General features: G+C 29.7%; 2 protein-coding genes across 2 annotated transcripts; both read left to right on the forward strand.

Moving 5' to 3' along the window:
* Positions 1 to 1,485: 1,485 nt before the first annotated feature.
* Positions 1,486 to 8,663, forward strand: LOC130982134 (protein PIN-LIKES 7-like). The gene is made up of 11 exons (XM_057906004.1): positions 1,486 to 1,738; positions 5,533 to 5,727; positions 5,805 to 5,884; positions 5,981 to 6,105; positions 6,241 to 6,362; positions 6,520 to 6,741; positions 6,879 to 6,992; positions 7,264 to 7,364; positions 7,450 to 7,502; positions 7,598 to 7,783; positions 8,183 to 8,663. Exons 2-11 carry the CDS (start codon positions 5,590 to 5,592, stop codon positions 8,305 to 8,307), a joined length of 1,266 nt encoding a protein of 421 aa, XP_057761987.1. The 5' UTR covers positions 1,486 to 1,738; positions 5,533 to 5,589; the 3' UTR covers positions 8,308 to 8,663.
* A 3,729-nt stretch (positions 8,664 to 12,392) lies between these two features.
* LOC130983311 (serine/threonine-protein kinase/endoribonuclease IRE1a-like) lies at positions 12,393 to 16,927 on the forward strand. The gene is made up of 6 exons (XM_057907539.1): positions 12,393 to 12,778; positions 12,964 to 14,417; positions 15,074 to 15,246; positions 15,536 to 15,782; positions 15,971 to 16,274; positions 16,365 to 16,927. Exons 1-6 carry the CDS (start codon positions 12,455 to 12,457, stop codon positions 16,503 to 16,505), a joined length of 2,643 nt encoding a protein of 880 aa, XP_057763522.1. The 5' UTR covers positions 12,393 to 12,454; the 3' UTR covers positions 16,506 to 16,927.
* The last annotated feature ends 276 nt before the right edge of the window (positions 16,928 to 17,203 follow it).

Here is a 17,203-nt window from a genome sequence, read left to right on the forward strand (position 1 = left end):
TTTTAAAAAGATTTTTTTTAAAAAATATTTTTTACATAATAAATAAATACAAAATATTTTTATATGATTATACACAAATATAATTAATAAATAAAAAAATTATTTTGTATAAATTATCCAAATATAAAATAATTTTTATTTTTTTTATAAAATAAAAATTTTGAAAAAAATAACAATTTTTTTTTAAAAAAAGCTCTCACCTAGACAAACCTTTAAACAATAGTTATTAGCTCAATTTCAATAGGATAAGGAAAGAAAGTGTAGTCAAATATTGTCGTTGATATGATTGAATCATTGAACGTTAAGGTGAGTTGTGTAATTTGCAATGTTGAACTAGTGCATGCAAAGTATATAGGTAGTTATATAGTAAGAATTGATTGATGAGAAAGAAAAGTTGTCCACGATTCTATAGCAATGAAGGATGTTCCAGCTTGGATTTCAGTAATCCTTGGCGGCACACAAATTTTACGCATAAAATTTGATTATTAATTTAATGTTGCACGTTCTTAATACTACTACTTCTTCTGTCACTGCTGACGTGACTACTTTCCATAATTCCATCCACATCTCATGCATGTAACATCATCATCATCATCATTATTATTATTATTATTATTATTATTATTATTATTATTATTATTATTATTATTTTATTTAAGCATTTAGTTCACTATTATTTTTATGCTTTTGTCTTTAAACAGAAAGATAATATATATATATATTTTTTACTTTTAAAATTTGGTAAAACTAAAAAAATATTTTTAAATTTTATTTTGTTTTTATTTTATTTTAAAAATATTTAATTTACATCAAATATACTCTTGACGGTTAATTTTAAAAAAATTAAGATAAATTTAACAATAATTTTACAAAAATATTTTTTAACACAAGTAAATTAAATATAGGTATCATATATTATTATCAAATTGGTTTTGATTTTGTAAAAATTATATTTGATATAAATAAAAAATTTTAAAGATAAAATTAAAATAAAATAAAAAGATATTTTTAAAATTTTTAATAAATTTTAAAAACAAAAAATATACTTTATTTTAAACAAAATTAGTTAGTTTCTTAATTATTATTTTTTATTAATTGTCTACGATATCTTTTAATTCAACGGACCAAAACTAATTTATTACAAATCTAAAAATAAATTATTATATACATATGATAAAATTTAAATTCATACTTATCTAGCCAACGAGCGAACCAGCTGACCACACTCGACCAACTCAATATTAGGTACTGGCTAACCACACATCCAAGAATATAGGAGCTTGCATGGGAAAGCGTGTATCTGACTGAATGAAAGTTGCCACCGTGTGGGTGAGTAGATTATACATATCCATAACCACAACCCCTTCAAAATTGGAGCGTGCAATCTCAAAAGTTTGGTGTACATTAAAAAAAAAAGATGTTTTATTATACATATTCATAAAAATATTTGTATTATTTTCAAATTTAAATTAAAAATCGTTTGGTATGTTGTGTTCATGTGATGGCCGGTAACGCGTGGTTGGTTGGTCAAAATTGAATCAAACCACAGTGTCATATAACAACTTGTTAGTTGTTAGCCTTATATATTCTTTCGATTTCGATTTCCATAATCTCAATTTCCTCTCTCTCTAATCTCTCTATTTATATAATACAAGACCAGGTTTATTCTAAGCAAATACGTGCATTGAAGCTCAAGATTTCTTCTTCAACCGCGTTTCATATACCCTTTGATTCCCAGGTTTCATACTTCTCTTTCGATTCAGCTTCGTTATTCTTGCATCTTTCAAGTGTTTAATTATTTTTTCTTGGACAGTTTACAAAGAATAATGAATTAGATACTAATTATCTTTTAATTTGAACCTAGTCAAACTAATTGGCACGATTATGGTGAAAATTTAGATGCAGTCAACTTTTTATGAAATTGATAGTTGAGAGTCGTTAAATGATTTGAATGATTATTTTAGATTATTTTAGCATTTATGTCAATAATTAAATTTATTTTATAATTAAAAAGTATACAAAAAGTGAATTTTTAATATATTTATCAAAACATAAAAAAAACTTTCTTTTTTCATTTTGTCATTAGAGATTGTGCTACAGGGAATGCGCATGAATGTACATAATATAAATAATTGAAGATTGTATATACTTTTCCTTATTCCAGTAAGCTGAGAATATGCGACTATATGTTAAGTAATTAATAATTTTTAGTTTTAGAATTAAAAAAAATAATCGAATATGTGAATTAGCTGTAACCAGTTAAGTCAATCAAAGTTTAATTGGATCTGTGACCTCCACATTGTCCTTTTTAAAATTAAACTTTTAATTATAATCAAACTTCCAGGTTGTTTTTTCTTTTCCGTATCTTTTTAATTCGTATTAATATTTTGGCCAGTTGCCCAATTGTACCTAATTTTGTGCTAATATCTGTTGATCTTATCTTTTTAAATATTTCTTAAATTTCATAATATATGTTACTTTAAACTGACAAATCAAAATAAATTGTTTTAAAAAAATAAAAGAATAATTTGTACATTATATAAACTTTTTTTTTTATTTTTGTGTTTTTGTTTTGTTCAAACACTAAAATAAAATAACATTATTAATTCTATGTTTAACATAATAAATCAGAATTAGTTCAGTATTTAATTTACTGATTTAGGTCCGTTTGAATAGATTTATAAGTGACTTTTTTTTACTTTTAATTTATGAAAAAGTGTAGTATTAATGTTTGGTATAATTTTCAAAATAAAATTGCAATTTTTTAAAAAGTTATTCTAGTGCTTAAGAAGAAGTTAAAAAAATGACTTCTCTCATAATAAAATTTTTTTTATCACTTTTTTCTTAAAATAATTACTTTTAGAACTAAAAAAAATCAAATATAAAATAATTTATTTATAAGTTACTTTTAATATAAATATTTTTTGTTTAAGCTATTTCTTCAAAAATGATTTAATTAAGTTATTTACCAAAACTGAATCTTAATATTAAAGAATCCAAAATCAATATATAAAGTAAAAAAATTAGATCTCAAAAATTAATATGAAAATTTTTAAATTTAAAAAACTAAAATAGTAAAAATCAGAAATCTAAAGAACCACTCTACGAATTTGTTGGGGTGCACATGAAGACTTGCATTGTTAGTTTGACATTGAAAAAAAAAATGTAGAGCTTTTAGATGTTTATTTAAGGTTAATTAATATATAATCGATGGTGTGAGAAAAACGTGGCGGCAAGGACATGAACATTATTGTATTTGTCGGTTTAGCAGCCACCACCATAAGTCAAATATACTCAATCTCCTCTTTTATAAATATAATAATATAGAGCTATTATCTTATTGTAATTTTATATATACATAAGCTATACGTGATCAATAAATAATTCAAACAAAGATTTCATTATTCATATTTTAATTTTTATGTAAACCGTTTTCAGGTTGCAAATAGATAACTATTAAATAAATTTATTATCTAAAATTTAATTTTAAATGTTATATTTTATATTCAAATAAGATAGAACAAATCACTGTATTAAGTTATGGGAAGAAAATATTTACGCAAATTAGTCAAAATAAAAATTGGTTCATGAATCAACCAGTTCATATTTCTATATAGTTCGAAACAGAATAATTCGAACTTCATTTCTATGTAATTCGAACTACACAAAAACGTACACACCCACTAATTCGAATTAAGATGATTCAAATTATATACAAATGAAGTTCGAATTATGTTGTTTCGAACTACATAAAAATATGAACTGATTGATTCATGAACCAATTTTTACTTTGACTGATTTGCATAAATATTTCCTCTCCATAGCTTAATACAGTAATTTGCCCAATAAAATATATAGATATTCATTTTATGTGCTAAGTACACCAACATACAATTAGACTTATTATGAGATGCTAAAAAAATCAGAATAATTATCTAACTAACATTACCAATATTCTAAGAACCGAGACTAAAAAGAGAAGGAAACAAATTAAAATTAAAATCTTTAAGCCTCATCATCAAAATTGTTGGCGTTTACAAATAAAACACATCAAACATAGGATTTTTTTTTAATATGATTGAGTGGAAAGAATAATTAGAATATTTAATAACCAAAATGAATTAGTCTTCTTATTGGGGGGAGTCATCATTCATCAACTTCATTTAAACTAGTTACTACCTGGACAATAATAATTTCTCATCGTACCATGTTTTCTCATGTTGCTTTCAACCACTTGTTCATTCCAATTTTAAAAATTTAATTATAAGTGGCAAAAAGGACAAAACACATAGAATGAAATGGACCTTTCTATTTGGGGGAGGTAGCATCTAGTCACCTAGGATGTGATTTATAATGTGAACATTTTAATATTTTAATAATTTTATACACACAACACAATAATATAATAGCATTGTCTCCAACTAGGTTGAAATTTGAAAAATTCAAACCTACCAAAAAAAAAAAAAACACTGCTTCTTGTGAAAACCGTGCTTCATTACTGCTCGCCAAATATATCTTTGACTTTGGATTCATTGTGATTTAACCAATAAACTGTGAGTACTAATTATATATTAATCTTAAAAATTTTATATTGATTTTTTTGTAATCAATGAAAAAGTAAGCTTGAATATAAGAACAAAAAACTTATTTAATCAATAATAAAAATAAACACATAAATGTGATAATGGTACTGTTTGATAAGAGTCTTAATCCAATGTAATGAATTGTTATTTAAACTCTAGAGTATTGGTTGGGCCAATTTTTAGGCCAATACTCAAAGTATTCAATAATATAATAAATTGCAATAGTGACTTTTATCTATTGATTGTTATATTGTAGCTGTTTCATTCCACTTTCCACATGCATGTGCAAGTGGCAAATTAAGATCATGTTAAGCTTAATTGCGTAATGCTAGTTATACTTGCAATAATTTAACAAGTTGTTAATGTTTTGTAACTGGTAATTAACAAAAAATAGTTAGTTATTCCAAGTTGGAAAGAAGTACACGGCTCTGTGACTAGCCGCAAATTCAATTAAATCAAAAGATAATAATTATGTGTCGGTGAAAACTCAGGTGAAGTCGACTTCACATGAAGTTGATACCTGAGAGTCGTTAGATGATTTGATTGAATTGACTAAATTTTTATTAATGATTCTCAGATATCAACTTCACGTGAAGTCGACTGCACTTGAGTAAATATAAACATTCTTTTATTGTATGACATAAACTGCAGCATGGGAGTTTTTATCAACTTTGTTGTTTGCTTCTTGGTTCTGAGTTATGTCTCCATTTGTTGTTATTAGAATGATCCTTCCACTATTCTCTCTTTGCCTTAGTGTTTTTCTTCTTACCCATCTTCACTTCATTCTACTATAAAAAAGAAGAGTCAAATTCATATTGTAATTGGTGGCCATCATGAATCACCATAATCTAATTAATTAGTCATAAGGTTTTTGTCCTTAATTGGTCACGCTTTTAATTATATATTTCCTGTGACATGTTTCTAACGTTGTGCCTCCCCTTCTTCTTAGAACTGAAGAATATATATATATTGATTGGGACCAAAGAAAAGGAAGAGAAGAGAGAAAATGGGGTTCTTGGATCTGTTGGTGGTGGCTTCAATGCCAGTTATTCAGGTTCTACTAATCAGTGGATTAGGAGCACTCATGGCAACTCAGTATTTTGATAATCTTCTTTCTCCAAACTTTAGGAAATCATTGAATAAGGTAATTAATATGCATTTAATTTGTTACAAATGCAAGGACAAATTTTGTAACATTTGTTTGACCATTTTTATATGCAGGTTGTGTTCCTTGTGTTCACTCCTTCACTTGTGTTTTCCAGTTTTGCCAAGAGTGTTACACTTGAAGATATGATATCATGGTATATATAATAAGCAAGATTTTACTTTTCTTCAAAGCTTTGTATTTTTATCACATTTCCATTTTTACCCTTTTCACTGGATTTAATTCTGTGCAGGTGGTTTATGCCTGTTAATGTTGGACTTACATTCTTAATTGGAGGCATCATAGGATGGATACTTGTGAAATTACTCAAGCCTAATCTCAAAGTAGAAGGCCTTATTATTGCTGCATGTTCATCAGGTACTTTAAATGATTTGACAGGTTTGACTAAGCTGTCATCTAACGCTTTCAACTATCAACTTCACATGAAGTTAACTGCACCTGAGTTTCTACCTTAAAAGATTTTGATTTCGAGTTTATGGTTCTTTTGATTAGGAAATATGGGAAACCTTCCTCTTGTGATTGTACCTGCTATCTGTAATGAGAGTGGAGGTCCATTTGGTGAAAAGGAAATTTGTCACAACAATGCACTCTCTTATGCATCTTTCTCTATGGCGGTATTTGATCTTTTTCTACACTCAAAACTATTTTCTTGAAGAGTTTGAAGTGCAAAATGGATCTGGTTTAGCATTTCAAGCACTTCCCCAGTTCCCCTTCACTCATTTTCGCTGCGAAAATCGAGATACTTAATGATTTTTTTTGTATTGATTATAGCTTGGTGGCATATTCATATGGACCTATACTTATAGGACCATAAGAAGCAGAGCAATGAAATTCAAGGCACTTGAGGCTGCTGATCTTATCATAAAGGTACCCAACAATGGTCTTGATTCCAATGCAGAAACTTCTCTTCTCAAGGGACACAACAATGAGAATGTAGCCGTAGAAGTGCCGCCGCCGCTGTCCGATTATGTTGGAGACTTTGAAAATCAAAATGTAAGAATTAATACTATGAAGTTGATTAGTCCCACAATATGAAAGTGATCATCTGAAATTTTAGTACTTGCTTTAATAAACAAGCATAATTTCCTAGATCATTTTTACTAGATTATAAAATGAGTCTGATTTTGCAGGTTGTAGACCATGATCAAACTAGTGTGAAAGGAAAAGAATCATTTTGGCATAAAATGACAGAATTTCTGAGTGAACTTTTGGAAGAACTAATGTCACCTCCAGCAATAGCTACAGTGAGTTCCTCCTTTCTTTCCTTCTACTTATTTTTTCTTGTTTCATGTTTTTTGGTCTATTAGTATTATTTAAACATAGTCATGATCATATTTTGCGAAGACGTATCATCCATCCACCATCAGATGAGGTGTGAGCTTCACTTACATTATTGGAATGAACTCGTCCTTGTCTGATGGTGGATAGGAAAGATTTCGGCCCAAAATACAAACGAAAACTTTACTTAAATTGGTTACTGATAAAATTTTTTCTCTCTTATGATTCCATAATCAGTTCGTTGGTTTCATCTTTGGTGCTGTTACATGGCTAAGGAACTTAATAATAGGAGACAATGCTCCATTTAGGGTGATCCAAGATTCTCTTCAATTATTGGGGTATGTGCCTTTAATTTTCTCACAAAACCAAACATGTTCTCAAGTTTTACATAATAAACTGATTTTGAATTTAATGATCCTTCAGGAATGGGACAATTCCTTGCATCACTCTTTTGCTTGGTAGTAACCTCACTCAAGGTATACAAAAGAAACTAGAAGCCATGGAGAGATATCTTGAGCAACAAGAAAAACAAATTGTTTTGTTAACTTTTTCTCTTGAACTCATCATGCAGGGTTTAAATCAACAAGTGTGAAGCCATTGACCTTGTTCTGCATCATCATTGCCAGACTTTTCTTGCTTCCTGTTATTGGTTTGTTCATCGTCAAGGCGGCAGCGAATTTCGGCTTCCTCCCGGTGGATCCTTTGTTTCAGTACATCCTAGTGATGCAATATGCCATGCCTCCAGCAATGAATATCAGTAAGTGACTCATTCCATGAATTCTTTTAGTTGAAGTTTAACTTGTTCTTGCATTGCCCAAAATACTAACCAAAACACATGCAACAACTTAGGGTGCATTTGATTTGCGTTTTAAAAATAAAAAGAGGAGTGGTAGGAAGTAATGATGATTTTAATGGTGTGAGATTTCATCCAATGACTCACTTTTCTTTGCTGGTTACATGCTGACCAGAATTTAATTAACTTGCTGGCTACCTAGACTTTTCCAAATAGAAATACAAACCAAACATATTACATATTCTAATGCTTGAAAGTAACGAAGTCATTCCTGACTACTGTTCAAAAAACAAGAGACATATAAATTTATGATTTTCAAATCTAAGAGTTACTTGGTAACAGTATTAGATGATATTTATGCAGGTACCATGGCTCAGTTGTTTGATGTAGGAAACGAAGAGTGTTCAGTTATCCTACTATGGACATATGGTGCTGCCGCCATAGCACTCACAGCTTGGTCAACATTTCTTTTGTGGGTCTTGGCTTAATTGGTCAAATGAAAGAACAAGAAATGTTATCAAGATTCTTTTCAGTGCAATTTTGGCATTCTTTGCTTCACTCAAATTCATCTTTGGAGGAGTAGCCATTTCAATTGTGTAGCTTATGTATAATTCTTTTAATTCTACCCATGTCTTTTTAGGTAAAAAAAAAAGATTAATTTTTTAGGAAAAAAAAAAGGTAGGGGAGAAAATCCATGTATTTCCATTTTTTTGGGTCAAGATATAGTGTCATTTAATTCACTTAGGTTCTTCGTATGTATATAATATAATTAAATTATATATATATATTTTGTAGAATAAACGATTGCTTAATTCCAAACAAGTTTCTCTTAATTCATTGCCAAGTTATCTATTGTTAATACGATTAATTTTTCGTTGAATTATATTTCATGTCTAAGATAGAACTCTTAACATTTAGTTCAAAAAATTACTCTTTGTTTGCTCAATCAAACTACTTGAGCTTCACTTAATTAATTTTAATAACAAAATTTTGTAATCTATGTGTAGATATTTTAACCTATTCACATCCTAAGAGCATCTCCAACGGGAGTAAAAATTGAAGCTCAATTACTGTTATGTCAGAAGGAAAGAAGGCTTATGCGTTGGAGTGGGAAGGAAGAGAGTTCCCACACAAATTCTAAGAAAGGGGAGTCCCTCTGAACAGAGACTCCTGTGAAACAAGCAACACTTGCCAAATGGCAAGTTAGTTAGAAAATAAATAATTATATATAATGTTAATTAACTAAATAGATATATTAAATAATTAAATAATAATTATAATAATTAATTATATTAAGTAATTATATTTTTATTTAATTAATAATTTATATTAATTATTTAAATAATAATTAATTAAATAATTAAATTATAATTAATTTATTAATAATTATAATAATTAATTAGATTAAATAATTAAATTTTTATTTAATTAATAATTTATATTAATTATATATATCATAATTAATATTAAATATTATTTATAGTATCATATTAAATTATAATTAATTAAATTTACTTAAATCAAAAAATAAATTTAATTTTTATATTTCTCCAAAAAAATATCCAATTTCAAAATATACAGCAGCATAGACAATTGAAAGAGGACTTGATTGAATACATATGGCAATTTCACAATGTTTGTCGTCAACTATAGAGCTTAATTATGTTTTTCTTTGTATTAATTAATTTTACAAATTAGTGTAATCCCGAATTATATATTGTGTATTATTGTTATATATGAATTTATTTAACATTAATATCTTTTAACTATGAATTATTTTTAAATTTATAAATTGGAATTATATTATTGAAAAAAATTAATTACATTTATTTTAAGTATTTTAATTAATTAATTAAGTGGGATCACAACAGGGATTAAAGTTAGTTCCTCCTAATGGAGAAGAGAGAGATGCTTTGAGTTCCTATTTACTGTTTATGATGCAAAAGCTGATGTGGAGTTACTTTTTATGACAGGTGGGCCATAAACAGGAACTGGGATGAGTTCCCTACTGGAGATGGTCTAAGAGCAACTCCAATGGGCATAGTTTTGAGGCCCTGTTACTGACAAAAGCAAGTAGGAACCGTTGGAGGGAGAGAAAAACTGAATTCCTTCACGGGATTCAATGTGAAGGGTCCCTCTAAAGAGGGACTCAACTAAACCAATAATAACTTGCCACTTGGCAAGTTATTATAAAAATAAATAATTATATAAAATTTAAAATAATTAAATAATTATATTAAATAATTAAATAATAATTAAATTATTAATAATTAGATTAAATAATTAAATTTTTATTTAATTAATAATTTATATTAATTATTTATATTATAATTAATATTAAATATTATTTATATTATTATATTAAATTATAATTAATTAAATTTACTTACATTAAAAAATAAATTTAATTTTTACATCTTACAAAATAATTTTTGGTTGGGTTGGTTATTTTTATTTTTTAAATTTAAAATACTAACGATATTATTAAAATTAGCAGTTGTAAAATTAGCAGTTGCAAAATTAGTAGTTGAAAAATAACCATTATTATGTTACCGTTATTATTAATAAATTAATATTTTAATACTTTATATATATCACTTACATACACTTCTATTCTCACACTTTTCTCTACTTTTTTTCATCTTCTTCCAAGTTTACTTCTATCCCAAATTTTATATTGTGTATTGTTGTTATATATGAATTTATTTAATATTAATATCTTTTAATAATGAATTATTTTTAAATTTAAATATTTAAATTACATTATTTAAAAAAAATTATTATATTAATTATAAGTATTTTAATTAATTAATTAAGTGGGACCACAATAGGGACTAAAGTTAGTTCATCCTAATGGAGAAGAGAGAAATGCTTTGAGTTCCTATTTACTGTTTATGACGCAAAAGCTGATGTGGAGTAACTTTTTATGACAGGTGAGCCATAAACAGGAACTGGAACGAGTTCCCTACTGGAGATGGTCTAAAAGGTTAAATCAAATTTTTATAATGTTTTCTAAAATTCATAATTTATATTATTTTAGTCTTTTAGATTTAGAATTTATTATATTAGCCTCCGAAATATCATATTTACGGTCTCAGATCTTTTTAATATTGATTTAATTAACGAAATGTTGAGTTAATTCTGAATTGTCATATTAAAACATATGACTAAATGATATCTTTTCGTTTTAATTCTTAAATAAGGCAAAAACGATATCATTTTAAAAGATAAAAAATATAATAATTTGTATATTATATAAATTTTTTTATTTTATTTAATTAGCAAAACAAAATGATGTTACTCAGTCTTGTATTCAGCATAAGAAGTCAATCAAGTCAATATTTAATTTGTTGATTTATTACTAGAAAATTTCTAAAAATTAATATAATGTCAAAAATTAAATATAAAAAAATTAGTATAAATAAATTTAGAGAAAGTATTGGGAATCAATTTTAATTGTGTACAATGTGAACAATGAACTAAAAAAAAAGGTAAAATTAAAATTAAAAATTAGATCATTATATTAATTATTTAATTTTAAATTTTAAAATTTGAAAATTAAGATTAGTATTTAAATCCATTCACCCTATTTACGCTTATTTTTAATCTTACCGTAACATCCAATACATGTCCAAAACTCACCGTCATCTTCTCCGGTTCTTACTTCGCGTCACTGAATTTCTCGCCAGTCATATCGAGGCCACCGCATCTTTCCACTGACACCGTCCTCACCTCCACCGGTCAGCCCGATGCGCCTCGCCCTCAAACGCTCAGCCTAACATTGCTGTCGCTGTTTTCGTGCCTCTCTTTCGAACCGGCTTTGCTTTCTCCCATTTCTTCAAACCTCTTCTCACCGATGATACCACCATGCTCTTCTTCTTTGAATCCAAGCATGGTTAGCTTCTTTTATGATTTGAGCCGCATGCTTCACAACAGTGCCGCTTTTGTCATGACTAGTCCTTCAAAATTATATTTCACCACAATAATAGTTTCTTCTGTTTATTCATCTTCTTCTTTTATTTTAATGGTCAATTTAGGATGGTTATTTTAGTAGGTAAGCGGATGATTATTTTATTTTTATGTAGATGATTATTTTGATTGGATTGAGTTTAGTTATATATAATTAAAATATGTTAGATGTTCACTTCATTAGGTATGCGGATGATTATTTTTATCGTTAAGTGGATGGTTATTTTTATTAAGGGTGAGTGGCATGTGGCAAGTCAAGTAGCGACGGTGAAATGTGATGATTATTGATGATTAAAAAAGAAGAGAGTATTGAAAGATTTCAAATAGTTATTTTTTTGAAATAACTAACTGAATTTTTTAAAAATTTAAAATTTGAAATTGGAGAATTTAAAATTTGATGTGAAATAATTGAACAAGAGTTTTTAAATTTATTTTTTGTGAATAATTTTTATTTTTAACTCATATCGAGCCAAATAAATAGCCTATTATATATATTGTATAAAGCTCCTAGTAGGACTCATAAATTTAAATTAAAAAAATTAAAATAGTAAAAGAAGTGAATAATATTAAACAATACTGTGAAGAGCATTTGGTAAACAGAAAAGCTCAGAAATCTGAACAGCTTGGATCTCCGTGCTTGATTCCCGGTTGTTGCGCCACGCACACATGAAAATTTGTCTCTTCATCTTCCATTTCTTCGTGTTGTCGATTCTCGCAGCTCAAATATCCTTCTCAGATTCACGCGCCTCTGAGCTCTATCTTCTCCACCACCATACCAACCGTCAACCTGCTACGGGCCTCATTGCAGCCCTAGATGGCACTCTCTATCTGCTCGACACTGATTCCGGCAGGGTAATTTGGTCATTCTCCACTGGTTCCCCCATCTACCATTCCTACCAGGCACCTCTCAGTTCCGCCAATGAATCTGGACTCATCGAATGCGGTGATGATTGGGAACTCATCCTTCATCACAACCACTTTGGTAAAACGGTATCTTTTTAACCCTATCGCTTCAATTACTATTCAATTTAATCCTTGTTAGGGTTTATTCTCATGCTTTTAAGCTTCGTAATCAATGCAATTTCTGTGTTGAAACTCTTTCTTGTGAATTCAATGCAATTTCTGTGTTGAAACTGTTTCTTGTGACAGTCCCTGTTGCTTTCTTGTGCCTGCAGAGGCTCTCTGAATCTATTGCTGATTATGTTGCGGATACGCCTGTTATGTCAGAAGATGGGGCAGTTGTTCTTGGATCCAAAAGAACAACTGTCTTTGAAGTTGATGCTAAAACCGGAAGGCTTGTAAGAAGTTATACCACTGCAGCCTTTGATGATTCGTCCGCCGCCGGCTGGAGTGATGACAGGAAGAATGTGGCTACTGACATTGGTACAAGCAGTAGTGAGCTTGCTGATCCTGCACAGCTTAATCCGCCGGAGTTTTTACTCAAGATATTTAGGACTGATTATCTTTTGCAATCTGTTGGTCCTGGATCTGGAATGGTTTTGTGGACCATGAAAGTAGCTGAATTTAAGGCTGTATTACATTGCCAACATGATGAGTATCCTTCTGACCGGGTGTCATTCAAGGCAGGAGGTCAATATGCTTTCGACAGTGGCTTACGTTTTGCTATGCCGTATGCATGTCATGACAGAAAACTAAAAGATGTCTATCGCCAAAGGAAGAATTTTCTGCTAGAACATGGCAACCCTGAAAGATTATCCGAGGGTTATCAAGAGTGTGATATGCTCCCAACCCCTTCTTCAGAACTGATGCTTCCATTGCAACCTAATAAAAATAGGGTTCCCCATGGTCCTAATAGTAAAATGATTCTTCCTGGGGACGTGCTAAATCATTTGCTTGCTCTGCCACCGAAAATCAACTATGATAATAATGATCATGCAGTAATGCTCCACCGGTTTCCTATGGATATGGCTGCGCCTGGTAAAATTGATGTGAGCAAGGGGATTGAATGGTCAACAACATCAGCTCTTATATTGTTTATAGGATTTATTCTCTGCGTTTTGATCTTTGGCTTCTGCCTTAAGAAAAAGAGAGTGCAGAAGGACCAAAACATTGAGGCAATTTTAAAAAGTCCTTCTTCTAAGAAAAAGAGAGCACGTAAGTCTGGAAGGAATGCCATCGTTGTTGACAAACAGGATAGGAATTCATTGCCAGCTGAGGAGGATATACTGACAAATAATGTTGATGGACGGAAGATTGGTAAACTAATTGTACTAAACAAAGAAATTGCTAAGGGTAGTAATGGTACCATTGTTCTGGAGGGGATATATGAAGGTCGGGAAGTTGCTGTCAAACGTCTTGTTCAAGCTCATCATGATGTAGCCAGCAAAGAAATCCAAAACCTTATTGCATCTGATTGCCATCCAAACATTGTTCGATGGTATGGGGTCGAATATGATAATGATTTTGTTTATCTTGCTTTGGAGCGTTGTATATGCAACTTGGATGATTTGATTCAAAATTACTCTGATATATCAGAAAACCCAGTGCATAGCAAGGATCAAGGTTCTAAGATTGTTATAAAGGCTCAGGTGGAGACAGGGAAGGATGACGTGCAATATCTTTGGAAAGCAAATGGCCATCCATCATCGCTATTACTTAAGCTAATGAGGTTAGTAAAACAACTTATTTGATGCAAAATGCATAGATGTGACAAATGTGATAAGAGTAGTAACAACTCTTTCTCTGCCAAAGTTATTGGACTAGATATAATACCTGAGCTATTTTTTGAAACAAGCAACATGTCTCGTGCATGGGGTTTTGAATTGCTTATCAATAAAAACTAGTACAACAATTTCTGATATTAATGACTAACGCCTGAAGAAGCAAGGTTTTATGGGGTAGTTTAGTTTTAAGGATAAGAAAATTTATCCAATTAATGTTGTGTCGAAGAGTGTTGCCTCAATCAAAAGAGATGGCCATGAATGTGGATGCCAGTTTAAGGTAGGATTTTCATAAAGAGAAGATGACAAAATTGACTAGAATAATTTGGAGGAAAGTTTGAATCTTAAAGAGGATGGAAAGAATACAAGCATGGCATAATAAAGCAAGAAAAAGACTACCAAACCTAAACTACTAAGAATGCACACAAAAGACTTGATTTGTTTACATTTTTGATAGTCACAGTTCAAATATGGATGTTAATCTCAAGTTTTTATTTTGCACCCATCTGTTATGCGGTTTTGTGTGCCTGCACATGTGGGTGGCTTTTTTTTTCCCTCTTTGTTTTAATTACATCTACAATTTCACTTTTTTATTGCAACACAGGGATGTAGTTTCTGGGCTTGCTCATTTGCATGAGCTAGGAATAATACACCGGGATTTGAAACCCCAAAATGTTTTGATAACCACAGAAAGATCACTATGTGCAAAGCTTTCTGATATGGGAATTAGCAAACGCCTTCTTGAAGATATGTCTACGTTGGGTCATAGTGTTACTGGTCAGCACCCTGTATCTCTTATAAGATTTTATTTCTGCTTCTAAGCATTGGTTATGTAAATTGTCAGTGGTTTCTAGCATTAGATGAATCTATCCTATATCAGTTTGGTGATTGATAAATCATGGTTGTTGGAATTTTCCTCTTATTTTTCTTGTTTTGGTTTTGCTAAGTTCTACAAGAAAAGCTTTTATACCAAAAGTTTTCTGTTTTTTAATTATTAACCTTTCTGAAACAAAGGAAGTTAATCTGAAACCTGCATTTAGTTTAATAGTGTAATGGCATATTGTAGGATGTGGGAGTTCTGGGTGGCAGGCACCAGAGCAGCTTGTTCAAGGACGCCAATCACGAGCTTTAGATTTGTTTAGTTTGGGATGTGTCCTATTTTTCTGTATGACTGGGGGAAGACATCCATTTGGAGAGCGCCTTGAGCGTGATGTTAATATTCTAAAAAATCGAAAGGATCTCTTTTTAATAGAGTCCATTCCAGAGGCAGAGGACCTTATCTCTCGTTTATTAAACCCTGATCCGAATTTAAGGTATATTGTTACCCATTCATTGTTATTTAAAGAGCATGAATACCTATATTAAAGTACATTATGTAGATTAAATGTGTTATTTATCTATCTCAAAACCATGTGTATTTTTCAAGAGTCAATTTTATTTAAAAATTATCCTGCTTTGATGAATTTATAACTCCACTAAAGTTGATTTCATTTATTAACAGGCCAAAGGCGATTGAAGTGTTGCACCATCCTCTTTTCTGGAGTTCTGAGATGAGACTTTCATTTCTTCGAGACGCCAGTGATAGGGTGGAACTTGAGGACAGAGAGACTGATTCTGATCTTCTTAGGACATTAGAAAGCATTGCTCCAATGGCTTTAGGTGCAAAATGGGACGAAAAGATGGAACCAGCTTTCATTACTAATATTGGTCGTTACAGAAGATATAAATATGACAGTGTTCGAGACTTGTTAAGGGTCATGAGAAACAAGCTAAATCATTATAGAGAATTACCTCAAGAAATTCAGGTTTTGTCTTGAGCTAGAACTTTTTACTTAAATTTTTTTTTTTAAAAGATTTGAGGATGAGTCTTATTTTCTACGATTTTGGCTGATCAGGAACTTGTAGGATCTGTTCCAGAAGGATTCAATGACTATTTTGCAAGTCGGTTCCCAAGGCTCTTGATTGAAGTATACAGAGTTATATACAAATATTGCAAGGAAGATGAATGTTTTCAAAGGTATTTTAGAGACAATTAGTGCGTTAGCTTTGTTTTAATGACCATAAATTATATACAAAGTGAATGAACAGGTTCAGAGAGGCCATGGAACAATCACAACGACATGGTTAACTAGCACTAGTCTAACAGTGTAATATATTACTGTAATACGATGTATATATGTATTCGCCAATTAGTAATACAGGAAAGTTATGATTTAATGTATATAATGTATAATCTATGATCTTAGGTTTTAGACGACACTGGGACCCTTTGACAGTCTGAATTTTTCTGTTGTTTTATTTCGACAAAAAAAAGTTAAATGGACAATTTTTGTAATATAAATAGGCTCTCTTTAAATCTTCAATAATAGATCCTCTAATATTTCTCCACCATCTTCTCATGCCATACACACCAAAGACCAAACCAACCCTCCATGTTCAAACCTCGCATACAGACATACTTATACACATTAATTAAAGTTATGTAGCATCTTAAATAAATAAAAATTGAATTTTATAAAAAAAAAAAGATTAGTAAAGTAATAAATATATCAAAGAAAATGTTTTAATACTTTAAAACATGTGTGATGTCTTGAGATCAAATTTTATTGTTAATAACGAAAAAAAGCTAATTAATGATATAATAAATGACTAAAAGTAATAAAATTTAATATCAATTAAAATTCAATAAATTTTTTAATTATAATATATTTTAAAATTTTACTTAAATAATTAA

Source organism: Arachis stenosperma, chromosome 5 (genome assembly GCF_014773155.1).
Source record: "Arachis stenosperma cultivar V10309 chromosome 5, arast.V10309.gnm1.PFL2, whole genome shotgun sequence".
Classification (NCBI taxonomy): Eukaryota; Viridiplantae; Streptophyta; class Magnoliopsida; order Fabales; family Fabaceae; genus Arachis; species Arachis stenosperma.

Coding starts and splice junctions, on each gene's coding strand:
- LOC130983311 (XM_057907539.1), top strand. CDS start 12,455: ATGAAAATTTGTCTCTTCATCTTCCATTTCTTCGTGTTGTCGATTCTC. Junction 14,418..15,073: donor CTATTACTTAAGCTAATGAG/GTTAGTAAAACA, acceptor ATTGCAACACAG/GGATGTAGTTTCTGGGCTTG. Junction 15,783..15,970: donor AACCCTGATCCGAATTTAAG/GTATATTGTTAC, acceptor ATTTATTAACAG/GCCAAAGGCGATTGAAGTGT.
- LOC130982134 (XM_057906004.1), top strand. CDS start 5,590: ATGGGGTTCTTGGATCTGTTGGTGGTGGCTTCAATGCCAGTTATTCAG. Junction 6,106..6,240: donor TATTGCTGCATGTTCATCAG/GTACTTTAAATG, acceptor TCTTTTGATTAG/GAAATATGGGAAACCTTCCT. Junction 6,742..6,878: donor GAGACTTTGAAAATCAAAAT/GTAAGAATTAAT, acceptor CTGATTTTGCAG/GTTGTAGACCATGATCAAAC.